This window comes from Lissotriton vulgaris, chromosome 6 (genome assembly GCF_964263255.1).
Source record: "Lissotriton vulgaris chromosome 6, aLisVul1.2, whole genome shotgun sequence".
Classification (NCBI taxonomy): domain Eukaryota; kingdom Metazoa; phylum Chordata; class Amphibia; order Caudata; family Salamandridae; genus Lissotriton; species Lissotriton vulgaris.
Genome location: NC_141694.1, coordinates 696,431,163 through 696,451,408, shown reverse-complemented (window position 1 = coordinate 696,451,408; position 20,246 = coordinate 696,431,163). Strand labels below are relative to the sequence as shown.

The 20,246-nt window shown below is 42.8% G+C and overlaps 1 protein-coding gene across 1 annotated transcript in view; it reads left to right on the top strand.

The window, feature by feature from the left end:
- Positions 1–20,246, top strand: part of LOC147707857 (uncharacterized) — a 910,329-nt gene that overhangs the window by 877,387 nt on the left and 12,696 nt on the right. The window contains exons 46-47 of the mRNA XM_086925682.1: positions 8,511–8,576; positions 10,867–11,009. Coding sequence (XP_086781808.1) covers positions 8,511–8,576; positions 10,867–11,009 — 209 coding nt within the window. The remainder of the gene's footprint in view (positions 1–8,510; positions 8,577–10,866; positions 11,010–20,246) is intronic.

Genomic DNA, 20,246 nt, shown 5'->3' with positions numbered 1-20,246 from the left:
GAAACCTGTCCTGTATGTGTGTAAGAACCTACAACTAAAAGAAATAAGCCTGAAGAAAGTGGTTAAAACAGATAAAATAATAGAATTATGAGAAAAACAATCATACGATTTATGACTTTACGTGAATAATTTCTAAGCTAAATAGTCACTGAATTATCATGAATGCGTTTTGATTGCTCATGTCTTCCAGAGATATTCATTACATTTACAGAATTAAAGCAAATTCTTGCCTTTGATGAAACCACATTTCATCACTTGTTAGATGTTTAATAACAAGTCTTCAGACTGAAATCAAAAAGGGGTCCCTGCACTGGAAGACATGATCATTACATCAATATATTCAAAAGAGGGTAGAAATGCTCTAATACCTAAATAAATATTGACAATATTAAATATGATGGGATCTTCCTCAGCAAATGCCTTCTGTGAGCAAATGTTGGAGCTGTGCTGAGCAGACCCTGACAGCTTACTTTCAATACCATCTCCCAGAATAGTCGAAGTGGAAAGGGAAGTCCTCATGAAAGTGATAGATTAAATAACAGGAAGGTCATTTTTTGGTTGTTCGCCAATACATGCGATTTCATGGTAGATATTTTGGACTTTGCCAAATATCTAATGGACTTCTGGGGCCACATTACACAATATGCGCATTTTCATTGTTTGTGCCGGCGCACCTTTAAAAAGGTGCAAACAATAAAAGTGTGCCCTATTATGATGAATGCGCTGCCCCCAGGGCTGCCTCAAACTTGCACTGCCCCCACGGCTATGCATTCAGGTGAAAAACGGAACGACTGCTTTGCAGCCATTCTGTGTTTTCACAGTGGTGGCGGCAACACGCCTGCACTTTTGAAGGGGATTAGAGATCCCCTTCGCTGGTGGGTGCAGTCAGTGACTGCACCCGCCGTCAAGGGAATGCCTAAGAGGTCCACATGACCCCCTTTCTCCCTTCCAGAGGGCTGCCATCAGGGGACGCACTGAAAGTGCACCACCTTTTAGATGGCGCTCTGTCAGGGCGCTTTCCGAGGACCTTTTTGCCTCTGCGCCCTTGTCTGTAATACGGCGCGGGCACAGAGGCAAAGTGATTGCGTCATTGGTATGGGGCATGGCCCCATGCAAATGAGGGAACACCCCCTGCAGATAGCGCTGGCACTTCATATGTGCCAGCGCTATATGTATTACAGAAGTGTCTGTGGCCCCTTCTGTAATACCAAAGTGCCCCGGGGGTGCGCAAAGCGGGCTCAAACGTCCATTGCACTCCCAGAGCACTTTCCGTAATGCAGCCCCTGTAGAGCACTGAATGTTTAATTATGATTATTTAAGAGTGCATTTTATTGTTCTATTCAGAAATCAAGCATTGGTCAATTGGGCGAGTTTGGAAGTGTAATGTTCTCGGTGTCAGCATCTGTGTTGCAATAATTAAATCTAAACTACATCAGAGTCCATGAGTATTTTGATACTTTTTTATGTATGGTTCCTTTTGGAAGTCTCTATCCTGAATTCCAGATTCTAAATCTGGTGATTCACTGTAATGACGTAGCAACAGTAAGGCACACACATTGTTTCCCACTGTTGCTAACTCATAAACCAATTTCAGGCTGCTCTGACAACTTTCTGGGAGCCTATCAGTGCATTGCTGGCTCTTGCATGGCTTTAGTTGAGGTTAAGTGGCAGGTGGGCAGTTTTGTTTACATTTGGGATTTGGAAGAGAGGCAATGCTACATGGGGTTCTCCCATTACTCTTCTACCCCTTTGTAGCAGTTGAAAGCAGGAACAAGTGATTTGGGGCACCTTACATACCATGAAATTATAGATAGGGAAAAAGGTGAATAACGGGGAACTTTTTCACCTCAGGATTTTTAGTGACATAATATGGATCTTGAACTTTTCTTTTTTAGGTCTCGTGGTGTTGCAGTGCGAAGCACTGCCGCCACGAGTCTTATAGCTGCTGTCTGTGCCTCCAAGGGAGCCAGAGCTAGCTACAGACCTGTGCACGAGCCGATTCTACTATGGGCACAAGCCGATTCAGGTCTGTGGACGCGCTTCACAGTGGAACAGCTTGTGCGCTGCAAGTAACAATTATCACAGCATGAGACCCCACTTATCACAGCATGTTAACAGGCGCCCCATGCTGCTGGAGCACTCAACTATAATATAATTAATGTGCAGTTGAGTGCTCCAGCAGCATGGGGCGCCTCTCTGCATGCTGTGATAATTATCACTTTGGGGCCTCATGCTGTGATAATTAGGGCGGCATGCTCTATTTGCAGCACTAAACATTTCCAAAGAAGGCAAAGCAGCGACATTCATAGGAGACACTCACCCTCACGCCCTTACCCCCCTCATCCCCTCACACCCCATGACCCCTCACACCCCTCCTCACCCTCACACCCCCTCACTCTCACACACCCTCACTCACCCTCTCACCCTCACACACCCTCTCACCCCCTCACCTTCACACCCCCTCACCCTCACACACCCTCTCACCCCCTCACCTTCACACCCCCTCACCCTCACACCCCCACACCCTCACTCACCCTCTCACCGCCTCACACCGCCTCACCCTCACACCCCTCACCCTCACTAACCCTCAACCACCCTCACACCCCCTCACCCTCATCCTCAGACCCCCTCACCCACCCTCATGCCCTCACCCCCCTCACCCCCTCACACCCCCTGACCCCTCACACACCTCCTCACCTTACACACCCCCTCACTCTCACACACCCTCACCCTCACTCACCCTCCCACCCACACACACCCTCTCACCCCCTCACCTTCACACACCCTCACCCTCTCACCCCCTCACCCTCACACCCCCTCACCCTCACACCCCCTCACCCTCACACCGCCTCACCCTCACACCCCCTCACACCCTCACACCCTCACCCTCACACCCTCACACCCCTCACCCTCACACCCCTCACCCCCTCACTACCCCTCAACCACCCTCACATCCCCTCACCCTCACACCCCCTCACCCTCACACTCCCTCACCCCCCCTCACCCTCACACACCCTCACACCCCCTCACCCTCACACACTCTCACCCTCACACACTCTCACCCTCACACCCCTCACATGCCCTCACTCGCCCTCACACCCCCTCACTCGCCCTCACACCCCCTCACTCACCCTCACACCCCCTCACCCTCTCACCCTCACACCCCCTCACCCCTCACTCTCACACACCCTCACCCCCCTCACCCTCACACACCCTCACACACCCTCACTCACTCTCACTCTCACACCCTCACCCTCCCACCCTCACACACCATCACCCTCAAAAACCCTCACCCCCCTCACCCTCACACTCACACACACTCACACACCCTCACATACCCTCACATACCCTCACCAGCATAGCATAACAAAACATAGCATAACGAAACATAGCATAGCATAACAAACAAAAGCATAGGATAGCAAAAGCACAGCATAACAAAACAAAGCATAGGATAGCAAAACAAAACATAGCATAACAAAACAAAACATAGCATAGCAAAACACAACAAAGCATAGCATAGTATAACAAAACACAACAAAACATAGCATAGCATAACAAAACATAGCATAACAAAACAAAGCATAACATAAAGCATAGCAAAACAAAACATATCATAGTAAAACAAAACATAGCAGAGCATAACATAACAACAAAACATAGCAGAACAAAACATAGCAGAACAAAACATAACATAACATAAAACAAAGCATAGCATAACAAAACATAGCATAACAAAACATAGCAAAACACAGCAAAACATAGCATAGCATAACAAAACAAACCATAGCATAACAAAGAATAGTAAAACAAAACATAGCATAACATAACAACAAAACAGCAGAACAAAACAGCAGAACATAACAAAACATAGCATAACATAACATAAAACATAGCATAGCATAACAAAACATAGCAAAACACAACAAAATATAGCATAGCATAACTGAACACAACAAAACATAGCATACATAACAAAACACAGCATTGCAAAGCATAGCAAAACATAGCATAGCATAAGAAAACACAACAAAACAAAGCTTAGCATAACAAAACATAGTATAACAAAGCATAGCATAACAAAGCATAGCAAAGCATAACAAAACATAGCATAACAAAACATAGCACAGCAAAACATAGCATAGCATAATAAAACAACAAAACATTGCATAACAAATCATAGCAAAACACAACAAATCATAGCATAACAAATAGCATAGGATAGCAAAACTAAACATAGCATAGCATAACATAACAAAACAAAGCATAGGATAGCAAAACAAAACATAGCATAGCATAACAAAACATAGCATAACTTAACCTCTTAAGCGCTGCTGATGGCCAACGGTCGTCACGAGCGCTACCTCCCCAGTGCTGCGCACGACCATTGGACGTCCATTCAGCACTAGTTCCAATGGACAGCGCAGCACTGGGGAGGGATATTTGCGAAGCAGCTAAGGTGATAACAAAACATAGCATAACAAAACACAACAACACATAGCAGAACAAAACATAGCCTAACATAACTTAAAACAAAGCATAGCATAACAAAACAGCAAAACACAACAAAACATAGCATAACACACAACAAAACATAGCATACATAACAAAACATCGCATTGCAAAGCATAGCAAAACCTAGCATAGCATAACAAAACACAACAAAAAATAGCATAGCATAACAAAACATAGCATAACAAAGCATAGCATAACAAAGCATAGCATAACAAAACAGCATAGCAAAACAAAGCATAGCACATTAAAACACAACAAAACATAGCATAACATAACAAAAAATAGCATAACAAAGCATAGCATATCAAAACACAACAAAACATAGCATAGCATAATAAAACACAACAAAACAGCATAGCATAACAAACCACAACATAGGATAGCAAAACTAAACAGAGCATGGCATAACAAAACAAAGCATAGGATAGCAAAACAAAACATAGCATAACAAAACATTGCATACCATGACAAAACATAGCATAACAAAACACAACAACACATAGCATAACAAAACATAGCAAAACACAACAAAACATAGCATAGCTTAATAAAACAAAACAAAACATAGCACAACAAAACAAAACATAATAGCATAGCAAAACATAGCATATCAAACATAATAAAGCATAGCATAACAAAACCTAACAAAGCATAGCATAATGAAACACAACATATAGCATAGCATATCAAAACATAGCATAACAAAGCATAGCATAGCAAAACATAGCATAGCATAGCAAAGCATAGCATAGCATAACAAAACATAGCATAGCATAACAAAACATAGCATAGCATAACAAAACATACCATAACAAAACATAGCATAGCATAGCAAAACACAACAAAACATAGCATAGCATAAACAAAGCATAGCATAGCATAACAAACACAACAAAACATAGCATAGCATAACAAAACAAAGCATAGGATAGCAAAACATAGCATAGCATAATAAAACAAAGCATAACAAAACATTGCATAGCATAACAAAACATAGCATAACATAACAAAACATAACATAACATAACAAAACATAACATAACAAAACATAGCATAGCAAAACAAAACACAACAACACATAGCATAACAAAACATAGCAAAACACAACAAAACATAGCATAGCATAACAAAACAAAGCATAGGCTAGCAAAACATAGCATAGCATAATAAAATAAAGCATAACAAAACATTGCATAGCATAACAAAACATAGCATAACATAACAAAACATAGCATAGCAAAACAAAACACAACAACACATAGCATAACAAAACATAGCAAAACACAACAAAACATAGCATAGCTTAACAAAGCATTGCAAAGCATAACAAAACAAAGCATAAGATAGCAAAAAAACATAGCATAGCATAACAAAACAAAGCATAGAATAGCAAAACAAAACATTGCATAGCATAACAAAACATAGCATAACATAACAAAACATAGCATAACAAAACACAACAACACATAGCATAACAAAACATAGCAAAACACAACAAAACATAGCATAGCTTAACAAAACACAACAAAAGATAGCATAACAAAACATATCATAGCCTAGCAAAACATAGCATAGCATACCAAACACAACAAAACATAGCATAGCATAACAAAACATAGCATAGCAAAACAAAGCATAACACACACAACCACACACGCACACACAACCACTCACACACAACCACGCACACACAACCACAACCACACACAACCACACAGACAACTATCTATCTATCTATTGCCCTCACTATCTATCTATCGCCCTCACTCTATCTATCTATCTCCCTCGCTCTATCTATCTATCTATCTATCTATCTATCTATCTATCTATCGATCTATCTAACACCTTCACTCTATCTATCGCCCTCACTCTATCTATCTTTTGCCCTCACTCTATCAATCTATCTATCTTTTGCCCTCACTCTATCTATCGCCCTCACTCTATCTATCTATCGCCCTCACTCTATCTATCGCCCTCACTCTATCTATCTATCGCCCTCACACTATCTTGCTATCGACCTCACTATCTATCTATTGCCCTCACTATCTGTCTATCACCCTCACTCTATCTATCTATCTATCTATCTATCTATCTATCTATCTATCTATCTATCTATCGCCCTCTCTCTATCGCCCTCACTCTATCTATTGCCCTCACGCTATCTATCTATCGCCCTCACTCTATCTTCTTATTGGCCTTACTCTATCTGTCGCCCTCACTCTATCTATCTAATCGCCCTCACTCTATCTATCTATCTAATCGCCCTTATTCCATCTATCTATCTATCGCCTTCACTCTATCGCCTTCACTCTATCTATCGCCTTCACTCTATCTATCGCCCTCACTCTATCTATCGCCCTCACTCTATCTATCTAATCGCCCTCACTCCATCTATCTATCTATCTATCTATCTATCTATCTATCTATCTATCTATCTATCTATCTATCTATCTATCTATCTATTTATCTATCTATCTATCTATCTATCTACCTATTGCCCTCACTCTATCTATCTATCTATTGCCCTCACTCTATCTATCGCCCTCACTCAACCTATCGCCCTCACTCAACCTATTGCCTTCACTCAACCTATCGCCCTCACTCAACCTATCGCCCTCACTCAACCTATCACCCTCACTCAACCTATCGCCCTCACTCAACCTATCGCCCTCACTCAACCTATCGCCCTCACTCAACCTATCGCCCTCACTCAACCTATCACCCTCACTTAACCTATCGCCCTCACTCAACCTATCGCCCTCACTCAACCTATCGCCCTCACTCAACCTATCGGCCTCACTCAACCTATCGCCCTCACTCTATCTATTTATCTAGATACTGATCGCCATCACTCTATCTATTTATCTAGATACTGATTGCCATCACTCTATCTATTTATCTAGATACTGATCCCCATCACTCTATCTATTTATCTAGATACTGATCGCCATCACTCTATCTATTTATCTAGATACTGATCGCCATCACTCTATCTGTCTAGCTATCTATCGCTCTCACTCTATCTATCTTTCTATCTTTCTATCTATCTCTCTATCGCCCTCACTCTATCTATCTATCGCCCTCCCTCTATCTATCACCCTCACTCTATCTATCGCCCTCACTCTATCTATCGCATCACCACAGCATCACTCAGCACCACCGCAGCATCACTAAGGGGCACAACAACATCACTATGCGCTACCACAGGATCATTGAATGCCACAGCATCACTAGTCGCCACCACAACATCACTCAGCGCCACCACAGCATCAATCTGTGCAACCATTCAACAACAACTGGGTCAAATATGTTCTCTCAATGTTTCAAGCTTTATTACAAATGTCACAAAAAGAGGTTAGTCTTTCACTTCTGTTCTTGGATTTTCGTCACAATAAAATACACTGAACATATTCTTCACAAACGTTATTTACAAAAGATTAAGCTATTGCCATTTTAAATTACAATAACTTTTATTTAAGTATTAATTCTTAAAAAAAATAAAAGCCATTATTATTTGTAATATCAATACATCTAAATCACGTGAATACAACACATATTGCATTACAAATGCTATAGGTGTCACAAGTTATAACTATTGGCATTGTAAATGACAAAGCTATTATTTTTGCTATTTTCAAAACCAACACATAAATAAAAAATGTGTCATTTACAATACCAATAGCTCAAACTTTCCTAATGCGAGACCTTATGCATTGCAAATGCTTGTTCTATTTGTTGTCACTCAGAACCTTTTGGTGAAAAAACATCCCAGTTCAGATCGACATATCTATATATCCCCAATATACTAAAATGTGATTTGTCTGTTTAGAATGTTTTTTTTGGTTCAGTCATTTCCCAAATGTCAAGGTTGAGGTCCCCAAATCTTCAAAGGCGGTTTGAGTTTAAATGTTTGTTGAAGCCAGCACAGGCCAGCTAGCAGAACATTAACATTTGACTTTGTCTTACCGGCTTCCCTTTTCTGTTTGCATTTGAAGGCATGAGAAGGAAGTCACCCTCAGTGCTGTCGTACAGCGCTGGGACCTCCCGGACTCACTCTGCAGGTAAGCATATTAAATGCAGCAATTCTCTCCAGTACCTAATTCTCAAGTATTGCTCCCTATGGTCCTACCTACCCCTGCATCACAGCACTGGTGAGAGGCATTATTAAATAGTATACTATTTCTGGAAAGATAACAGAAAGCTGCTATACCACTGCACACCTGCAGGGATTTAGAGTTTGACGGATTAGTTACTAGGTAAAATGGTGGCAGATATCCAGTCCGCTGTACAGGCAATAATGTGATTTCAGGGGGGCGAATGGGACAGCTGCCACGTTTGTGACAGAGTATCTCATCTGCCAAACTTTAACTAAGGTCCTTAGTCCTGATGTATAAAGATGGAGTTCATCCCCATGGAAATCTACTTAGTTTGTCAAGTGGGGATGAGACAGAAGATGTTGCGGAGTGATTGTCAATAATGCCAGCTCTGTACCTCTGTTTTGAAGCATCTAACTTTTCTTTGACACAAAAGCTTACCATGGACATTTACCAGACAGCAACGACAATTGATTAGTGATACATTTCTGCAATGGATATGCTGTTAAATAAATCAATAACATTGGCAAGATACAAGACTTACAATACTAATATACACAGCATATCAAAAATTCATTATGAGAAAAGGGGCCTGTCTGTCCACCCTCCACCTGCCAATACACAGCAGATCACCTATACTCTTGAACAACACAGCACAGATGCATGGAAATAATAACCAATTAGTTTACAGTAGGGATCGTTTTATACATTGAAGGTCACACGGTGGCTGGTCACGACAGAACACTTGTGTGATGTTGTCAAGTTCCAGAATATTAAAGCCTTATCAAATACATTATCTCTACTATACTATGATCTATCTATCTATCTCTCTCTCTCTCTCTCTCTCTCTATATATATATATATATATATATATATATACATATATATATATATATATATATATATATATATATATATAATGAAACTCATTAATTTTAACACTGGTTTTTCTCTGAAAAACCTTTCTGATATTTGCTGCATCGAGTTTACAATCTTACAGCACTATGTCTGTCCATGAACACATTCACAGTCCAAAAGCAGGTAGAAAACTTAAAAACTAGCGTGTATAAAACTCCACCCAAAACACAGCAAGTTAACCCGAGAACCTCCCTCTGTGGATTTGAGGCTAAGAGGGACAGCTGTCTGGAAAAATGCTGAAATAAAATTGAGCCATCTCCTTTGAAGGGGCAAGATTGGAAAATGAAAAGTTACACAAATTTCACAATGTCAGGTCTGAGACAGCAGAGCTATTCCTTCAAATTCCTTGGGTGGATTTAGGGGAAGAGTTCATTTGTACCCTCATGAAATGCATAAAATATAATGGGGCAAAATCTACTTAGAAATGTGATCCCTTATCCACATGTTAATGCTATTGGTCACACGGACACGTGGTTTAGCAGCTCCCCATATGCTTCACCGAATTGGCACTAGATTTGTTATGAGAATGTCACTGGATGTAAGAAAGCCTTAATGCTACTAAGTAAAAAGAGGTCCATGTGTCACAGAGGTGCAGCGCCTAGCTCTACAATACATCTTGTAAAATTATGAAGTAGATTGCTAGTACGTCACTCCTTTTATCCTCACACACTTCAGCCAGTAAATATATTAAATGAACTGACTGGGGTAAATTTATCTTGAGTGGATCAAAGTGTCCGAGCATGTGAAATCAGATAGATAGCTCTCAAAGGCAATAAGGTGTGCCTTGGAAAACAGACAATTGTACCCCCATGACCCCATGTGAGAAATTGCACTCAAGTAATTTAAATAAAGGGGAAATCTCAGGGTTCATACATTGTTGTTTCAGTTGCTTCCAGGATTCAGATACTGAATTCAAACTTGTTAGTTTCTAAAAATGTTTTAGCTGTGTCTAGAGCAGGAGAATTTTAAATCTGAGGGCATAATAGACACACTTCAACTGGTTGAGCTTTGCATTGTAAGGATTGTGAAGGTTTCAAGCTATGATGTATCTGAAGTAAGAATTCTAGCAACACGACTTCTATTTTTTCCATAATTTGGGAGATAAAGGTAAGATATCTACCAGTTAGGAGTGGCATGGACTGTGAAGCTGTAGAAAAAAGATGAATTTGATATGTATCTGACACTGTATATGGCAAAGCTATACTGCCAATGGCAAAATATAGAAGGCATTTCAATAGGTTAAAAATTAACTGCCTGTTTAATATTTATTGTTCAGCCAGTAAAACGTGGTTGTTGACCTGAACGTTGTTGCTACTAAACTTCCTTTTATTTGCCATAGGTCCAGCTATGTATGCTGCGCTGTCGGCTTATTCAGCTCCAAGCGTGTTAAGAGAGTACCAACAATACTCCGCATCGATAGACTTAAGAGGGAGTGGACTGACAGAGGGTGGGACAGAAGGAAGGATTCAGAGGCCAAAAACGGTGAGAAACATAAGCATTTCGGTCAAACAGAAGATATTAAGTGGAGCAGAGGTGGGGTTTATGTGTGTGTGGAGTGGGATTGAGTCATGACATTCTCAGTGTGAGCAATACTCCTTGCAGACAAATAATCACACAAGAAGTACCTGCTGCTCCAAAATATTCCTCACTCTGCTTTCTGCCGCTAAGTACTCACAGTGAAGCACATTATTAAGGATTGGGAATGTTTTGATTTCGAATGTGGGATGAGATTTTAACCAAGGAAAGAGTGTGGCATCAGACCATTGTAAAGATACTTTAAAATGCCATCTTTCGACATAGTCTGGGCAGGGTTGAAGAGAGAATAATTTGTGCCAGGGTGTATTCAACTGTGGGCTTTCAGTAACCTTTTAGCTATGATCTGCTACTATTTCAACGGAAGGAGTGATATGACGACATGGAGATTATGGGTGGCTAACGACCACAGGGTATCATTGAATAGTACCATTGAAGTGTGGGAAGAAAAGCCATGCCCCAGATGTCTGTAACTCAAGACCATATGATGAGTGACAGAATTGTATCCTGTGCATTGAGCTCTCTTATTTAACCTCCAGCTCTCTCAGGGGAAGCAAAGAAAGGGGGGTGTCATATATAGTATAATAGTTTTTAATCTGTGTATCCAAGTTGGATTTTGTTTTAGCATGCAGGCAATCAGTGCCTAATTTGTGCCGGTGGGGGCCACCGGCATTCAAATTTGGGGACCGGCATATTTTTTTTTTGCATCAGACAATTATAGAGCTCAAGAGAGGGAAAAACACACAAAATGAAAAGACGGCGAAGAAAAAAACTGAAAAACTATTATAAAGGAAGAACGCAGGAACCTGCAAGAGTGTGATAATGGGGCAGGGAGTGTCTGGTGGTGGATCAAAGAGACCTGAGGTGTATTTAAGACTAGCTGCCTTGGTATTCTGTGCAATAATATTTAGTCACACCAGCCACAGGCTTCTGAGCAGAGCTTTTGGCACTGGCACTCATTCTTTTTACAAATTAACCACGGCACCCAATGATTGTAAAAGTCTCATTCCTAAACCAAACAATGACAAGGTAATGTTCTGCCTAAGAGGTAGCATGGCATTAGAGTCTTTTAAGGACCCTATGCCACATGCCTATTTTCTAGCCTCCTGGCAGTTGTGACTTCAGTATTTAATGTCCAATTGCTGTCATAGAGTGATCAACATTCACATTGTACTAACATCGCAGAAATGAACTAACATCGCAGCAGAAAACTTATTGATTTCAAGGGTACTGTTGTGAGGTCAAGAGTTCGTAGTGGGCACCTTTTTATACTGGATATGATGTGCCAGCGTTTTTGACCTGCTGAAATATGGTCTGGATCTTAAACAGCAGTTCCCCCATTATGAAGGCACTCAGCTCAAAGTGAAGGTATTATTCGTCTCTTTTATGTGGCCTGGTCTCTTCAGGATAATGTGAGTTTGTGCCTCTTGTTGCACTGTATTTAAAAAGTTGGACATTTACTTTCAAGTTTTACATGTCCTGGTATTGGAGTTGCCTTATTACATTTTATATGTAATTTCCAAATGGGAAGAGATAACTGGTTAATGTTTGATGTCTCTGGTCTCTTGGTGTTATGGTGAAGTCGGGATTTAAATCACAATTCTGAAAATGCCATTTTTCAGAAAGTTGGCATTTTCTTACATTAGCCATTTGGTGCGCCCAGCTTGTGTCTGGTCAAATGACTGGGATTTGTTGACAGTTGGGCTCTGTGTATTTCTCCTAGACATCCACACACATTGGGAGCTTAGGTGTGACTGGATGAGCCATCACCGGCAGGATAGGAGGGAGGAGCTGAGTTCAGCCTCACTTCCATCTGAATAGGCTTTGGCCTGTCTCCACACAATGGGATGCATACTCTGTGCAGTTATTGTGGAGCCAGGATATGGGAGGCAGGGCATCTGTGCACTTCAAAGCATGCTTCCCTCAGTTTCTCCACACTTTAAACACACAACTGTGTATAAAAGACAGACCACTGACATCACCGCTTCAGTGCACTTCTGGACATGTTGATACTCTGCCTTGAAGAAGGACTGCGTTGCTGCTGAAGGATTGCTTCTCTCCTGGACTGCACTCTGCTGGACTTTCACTTTGCTGTGCTGACCTGCTGTCCTCTTGCCTGGGTGAGAGGATTGGACCTGCATCCCTGGAACCTGTACCCAGAGTGACGGTATTTAGACAAAATATTGGAGACAAAAATATTGTGGGGCAAAATATTATGTCTAGAATATTGAGCACGAAAATGTCATGAAGTGAAGTTTCTATAGGTAAGCAAAGTTTTACTATACATAGCTTTACATATATGTACCTTGATGATCGATCGATATATATATATATATATATATATATCCAAGATACGTAGATGTAGAGTTCAGAATAATAAATGTATACTTAGCTATTTGCACTTACGTTCTTGATGTTTTGGTACTCAATATTTTTGACGAGATATTCAGTCTACACAATAGTTTTGTTTCCGATATTTTGTCAGTTATCCCAGAGTGACCCCAAGGGCTTATGGCTGGCCTCATGATATGAAGCCTCAGGGACATAACAGTCTTCCAGAAATCTTGCATCTGCATATGGACTCTGCCATCTGTGAGTTTACCCTACTAAGTGGTGTCACGCTAGTCCTGGACCCTTAGAGTAGAGCTTCTGGTGCTTTACCAGCCTCTGTGGATCCAGCCGAACCGAAACGAATTTCATTTCGCGCACTGAAATGCATTTGGCATTTCAGCGTGCGTAATGAAATTCATTTTTATTTATTTTTTTACTTACATTACTCCGGTCCGCCGTGAGTCAGAGTTTACTACACCCCACACTGCCCCTCCCCACCGCCACGCAGCCCAGCAGTTCTCCATCCACGGGCCGCTACTGCATACAAAGCACTACACAACAGCGGCCCAGCCTACCTGAACGACTGCGTGCATTTCAGTAACCCTCAAAGCACCTCACCTTAGCCGGATTCTCAATGGTGCTTGTACCACACATACTTAAGAATAGATCAGCAGGCTGTGCATTCTCATATATTGTTCCTAAAGCATGGAACAATCTCCTGCACTATATTGCATCACAAATTCCATAAGCAGTGGAAGACCTGGCTATTCCAGTAAGGCCTCTCAAGACAAGCTGCACAGACCCGTATAGTGCCAGGATACTCTTATGAGTGATAGGGTGCTATAAAAATCAACATAACATAACAAACCATGCAGATTGTTATGACAAGTGGCAAATGTACTAGAGTCCAAACCATTCCAGATGGGTAGGTGTGCCACAAAAAAATAGAAAGAAAATAAGCCTTAGAAATTGCCCAAACGTGTGTTGTCCCTCTCAGTGTGTTCACTAGTCATGCAAAAAAAGCAATGGGGGTTACATTCCCTGAGAAAGTGCGCAATGCCTGGCAAATGCATATCTTTGATTAAGTTGAAGAGGAGAGAGTTCCTTTACAAAGTTGACGAGATCTCTTGGGTATGGTAGAAACATTTGTTTTGAATGCCTAAGTGATCCTGATATGCCAGAGAGTGAGATCCTCTCCCCTGAAAGAATACAAATTGGAGAAGCCTTTGTGTAGAGTGCTGTGTTTTAGGACACTGCTTTTGGAAACATGCTGAAACCCTAAACAATAAACATTCAAACAATTCAGGTGGCATCTGGTTGTGCGCAAAGGAATGATTCTTTTCATGCAGAGATTCAAATTCCATCTTTCCCAAGTTCCTCTCTCTTGGATCTTTCCTCCCTTAGGATCAGGGGGTGCTGTGATAGGCCAGTTTATGGGGCCTCGAAGGATCAAATCACCTGAATAAAGCCTGAGGCTGCCTCACACACATTGAATGCAAATACTGGAAGTCCCATATAGTCACTGCTCTTCTTGCGGCCTGACCACAGGTACAACGATGTCTTTCATAGAATTCCATATCCATCTTAATTTCTTAGGCAGAAGTCAGGTGCATGACTTGTAGGAAGGTTTATTTAATCCTACGTGCAAATAAATAATGCTGGCATTGTTTCTGAACATAATACTTCATGTATTTGCATTTAGTCTGGAGACTGTTTACACTGTTCACCAGTGTGCACCTCATTTGGCATGCACATATGATGTTAGCCATTGGCTGCACATGCTTTCTACCATAGCAATTATTTTATTTTGAAATTCTAGTTTGAACAGTTAGGCTCTTGTAGAAATTTCAGTGCATGCATATTTAATATGCAGCAGTGATTCATTTGAAAATGGTTGCTGACTGAGGACAAATTATCCTGACTAATGCCTGAATAACAGTATTTTGAGCCACTAAGGGAATTGACCAAATAATCTTTTTCAGCCACTTAACAGGTGGCAGTAACCTTAGCCAACAGTGGTTTCAAGGAGAGTTTAACGCCGATAATAAAGCCCAGAATTTTAACATTAGTAGCCGGGGTGGGCAGTGGCCCTATGAATTTCGTCCAGTTTCTCGGGTCCCAAATTGAAGCGTTTTACCCCGGACCATGACCTCAGTCTTCTCACCATTAAGCCAGAGTGCATTTTTATTAACCCACAAGGAAATTTTCCTCAGGCCCAGGTTCAGCAAAGACGGGTCATGGTTCTGAGCCGATGACCAAGAGAAGAAAATCTGTGTGTCATCGGCGTAATAAAAAAGGGTAAGCCCACAATTCTCTATTAAATCCTCCAATGGGCAGACATAGATGCTAAAAAGCAAGGGGATCAAAATGGAACCCTGTGAAACACCAGAAGTCAGTGCGAGAGTCTTGGATCTCACATTAGCCGAAAAGATCTGAAGGTCGCGGTCTTTTAGGAAAGAGACAAGCCACCTCAAGGCTGAACTTTCGAGGCCTACAGACTCTAGTCAGCCATCTAGGTTAGTATGAGACACTGTGTCGAAAGCTGCGCTCAAATCAAGCAGAATGAGCGCAGCAGTGCCTCCTGAATCCAGGTGCTATCTGAGGTCTTCTGTTATGCCAAGGAGGAGGCAGGAGAGCGGCCATGTCGAGGATGAGGCAGCCATGGGGCAGGTAAGTGCCTTTTAAATTACTTTGGGAGGGTGGAGGGACCGGCTAACTACGCTCTGCGACAGAGTCATAGTTTTGCCTGAACTCAGCGTTCGTAACGAACGCAGAGTAGGCAAAACTATGTAAACTCCACTGGCGGAGCATAGTTACCCACCCAGGGCCGTTTCTGCCACTAGGCAAGACTAGGCAGCCGCCTAGGGCGGCAAACGGGGGAGGGCGGCAAAAAATAAGCGTGCAAAAAAGCAAGCAGCAGCACCTGAGTTAAGTGCAAGCGCACCTGCTTGTACATGCTGCGCGCATCCTAGCTAGTGGTGTGTGGAGCGGGCCGGCAGTACACACTACCAGTGTATGTGTGGGTCCACAGGGCTGTCAATCTTGTAGGGAGGGATAGCGCTACCAATGAAGGCCCTGGGACTCATTTCTAGCCAATCCCTGATTGGTGCTTCAGCAGCCAGTGACAGTGACGCGCACCACTCTCTCTCTCTAAGCGCGCAGGGGACGGATTGAGGCCAGGCAGCACGAGTCTGCAAACAGCCCATCCATGATCCGGGGTCTGTTCTGCATCCCACATAGAGGAGCGTGTGGACTCGTGGACGTGGCTTTCACCAGAGCACAGGTGAGTCACCGCAGTGGCTGACAACAATGGGCGAAGCTATGTTATGAACGTGTGTAAAATATTTCAGATGTAATGTTGCTTGTAAAAGAGGCCTGTGAGTCTCCCAGCTCGTCCTCACGCCACCAGAGACGTGCGCACAACAGAGTGGGCACTAAAGGGTAAACTTGCCGGCCCTCACTTCCCAGAGAAATCAAATATCGGGTTTGTTTGTTGCAGCAGGCCCTGTCTGTCTAAAGATCATAAGATGGCAGCCAGGGCCCCATGTCCAGGTCTCCTGCCGGTGAAATGATGGAATCCCACTGTGTATGTAGGCGAGGCTGGAGAACACAAGAGAGGAGGTCAAGGAAGGCCACGGAGAGTGTGTGCCTTAACCCCTTGCGTGCGGGGCGTATTTTCCGCCTGTGCTGACTCCGCCTTGCGCGGGCGGAGTCATGACGGAACGGTTCCGTCATCAGCACAGCTCAACCGATGCTGATGACGGAACCGTTCTGTCATCAGCACGCAAGGGGTTAAAGAAGAGCTGCGCGCAGTCCAGCAGTGCGTGGAACTGGGCCTGGTGTCAAAACTAGAGCGCTGCAGTATTTCACCACAGCCAGCCCCCGTACCCTGGTGAAGAAGAGGCCCCCTGGGCCCTTCCCTTCCCCCAGGCAGGGAAAATATAAGTCTGCACTGCCCCAGGCATGTTGAGTAGAAGAGATGTAGGAAGGTGAGTGATTCTGAGTGGCGTTTTGCCAGAGGCACTGCTAGAGGGTGAACAAATGTGGCCTGTGCCCCAGCCATATTTGTCCTAGCCACCCCTGGTAATGTACCCCCGTAGCTGTTGAATGTACTGTAAAGCAACACAGAAAAAAACACACACATTTTTTGTCCATCTACCCTTCACTGCAAAGTAGTGTTCGAGGCAATGCACAAGCCTTCACATAGAGCTAAAGATATATAAACATCCCTACAAAGTCGGATTAAAACAGTGTAAGAAAATATACATACAAACATTCAGATATATTTGCAGGCACACCCCCCCCCCCCCCCATTACAATTAAGCTTTGCAGGTAGCCCTACCAGATTTATCTGTGGTCCACTTTGGGTCCCCCTCTAAGTCACTTCTAGAGACTCCACCAATGATTTGTTTCTCCTCAGCGCCACCGTTGTACCTTTTATCTGCGCTCCCAGCGCTGGGCACCTCTGGTGTCCCACAAGAGCGCATTGGCTTCGTACAGATGTTTACGAGGTCGACTAAGGACTCAGGACTCTTGGGGTGCTTGCTGTGAATATCAGCAGGCTCTCACAGTAGGCCACCTCACCTCTGTGAGCCATTACACGTCCATGAGATACGGCGCATGCAATGCCTTTTCTTTGCTTTTATGGTTTCAGTAAAAATCTTTTGAGGCCCATATGATTTAAGTACTATTGCTCGGTGGCTGTCGAGTCCCTGGCAATAGCGCATAACATTGGTATAAATAATGGCTAATTTGATTTCCCAGGCTTCTGGAACAGGCTGCAATGTTTTTCGAGACGTTCGGTTCCCGATAATGCCTGATTCTCCCTGAAGCATTTCATTCTGAAAACTAAATGTGTCATGTCAGCAGATCTTCAATCATTATCTACTGCAGGCCTGTAATGGGCCTCACACTGCCAGACCACTGGTATACAGCCTGTGATGAGATAGAAAAAAAAATGTATAGGCATCTTAGCTGCTCATTTATGTTGAACCCCAGAATGGTTAGGCGTGCTGCAGAACCCCTACTTCCAGCACCTATGGGCTGGCCCTATGTTAGAGTGGGCACTAATAAAGGGGTCATGGGCCTAGGAATGAAAGGGATGTCTCAGGGTGAGTCATGTGACTGCCTTGCAGCCCTGCCCCTAATTTATTTATACAAGTCCCTGCATCACAAGGGACCTATCCTTGGCCCGCATGTACGCGGGTGACTTTGCATCAGCCTCCCCACAAACTTGGTCAGGTGGTAATTTACAGGGCATACGTCAAAATAATGGGGCCCTCCAGCCGAATATGGTGGAGGCCACCACTGAAACTCCCATATCCCATAAATATCCATAAGACTTAGGCTGAATTGAGGATGGAGTCTGGCTTCACTTGAGCTGCGCACAGTCCAGCAGCTCTTCCAGACCTTTGGTGCATAACTGGGCCTTGTGTCAAAAGCGTAGCAGCGACTCAGCATTTCATCACAGCCCTCGTGCCTTGGAGAAGAAGAGCCCCCCTTCCCTTCCCTTCACATGAGTTACGCACAGTTCTGCAGTGCTACCAGACAGATCACTGGTGTATGTGACTCTGCGCCTGGTGGTCCCTATATATTGTTAACCCAAGGCATGGTGACTTGGAGACAAAAAATAGTAGAAGCATGACTTTGGACAGGCCAACTCAGTGGTACTTGAATATGCTTTCACCGCTATTTAGCATATGTATATGTGTTGTTGATATGTATATATATATATATATATATATATATATATATATATATATATGTGTGTGTGTGTGTGTGATTCTAAATGATAATTGTTAATTAACGATATTGAAACTCATGTATTTTTCTACTTTCTGTGGTATTTTTCTACTTGTTGTGGTATTTAGTAGTGGTTGTTTTTGAATGGGTGTAAGTAGCCTGGATGACGGGGGAGAGTGATTGTAGTAAAAGTGAGAGGGTGGCATTTCTAAATTCTCACCTAGGGCTGTAAAACACCTAGAAACGGCCCTGTACCCACCCGGGATTAGTGAATAGGCCCTGAAACACACAACTTTCCTAGTAAAATTGCAGATAGGGCCCTGTCCTTCTATTTTTACTAATTATACATGAATATTCCCTGAGTATTCCCATTTTAGTAATTTTGGGATCAATTCAGGAAGACTTGTAGGAGTACATAAAATAGTGCTTCAAAAGTTATACTCACCTACTCCAGAATTCCTTTGAGATTATGCCTCCTAGGAGATTTCACTTTCAGGGCTGGAGTCTGGAATCAAAGCACCCTGGAAAAAATGCTGAAACCATCCCTGCTCATTTCAACTCTTCCCACCATCTCTCTCCTTTCTTCCGTCCATTCTCCCTTTCGCCTTCTCTCCTCTCTCTCTTTGACCGCTATCTCTCTAACTTCCCCCTCACTCTTTCTCTCTTGAAGCCTCCTGAGGAGCTGGGAAAGGTGACAGACGCCCCAGGAGCATCCCCTGCCATAAAAGTAGCATCCAGGCCCACCGGGAAAATGCCTGGTGGAAGAAAGACCCGTCCTGCCTTGTTCATTTTGTCTGCTGGAGTAACATAATTCCTATCTGTCTAATGTCTAATGTAGCAAGAGACAGTCAGTAAGAACTATGACTCACTTTAATTCGGATTAGACCAGTTAATATTTATCCACTTCTGGATCATCTGAAAGACAGGCAGATTGAAGAAAATGCCTCTCATTTGACTTTTTCTGGTTAAGTCGAACACCCCCTATAAGCTTACTTATGCATGCTAACCCACTAGGAAGACTAAATGCTCCACCCAGTAAAGAGCAACCAGACCACAAACTGGAGGAAATGCTATTGCTAAAAAATGATCAAATATTTGTTTTTTAACACAAGT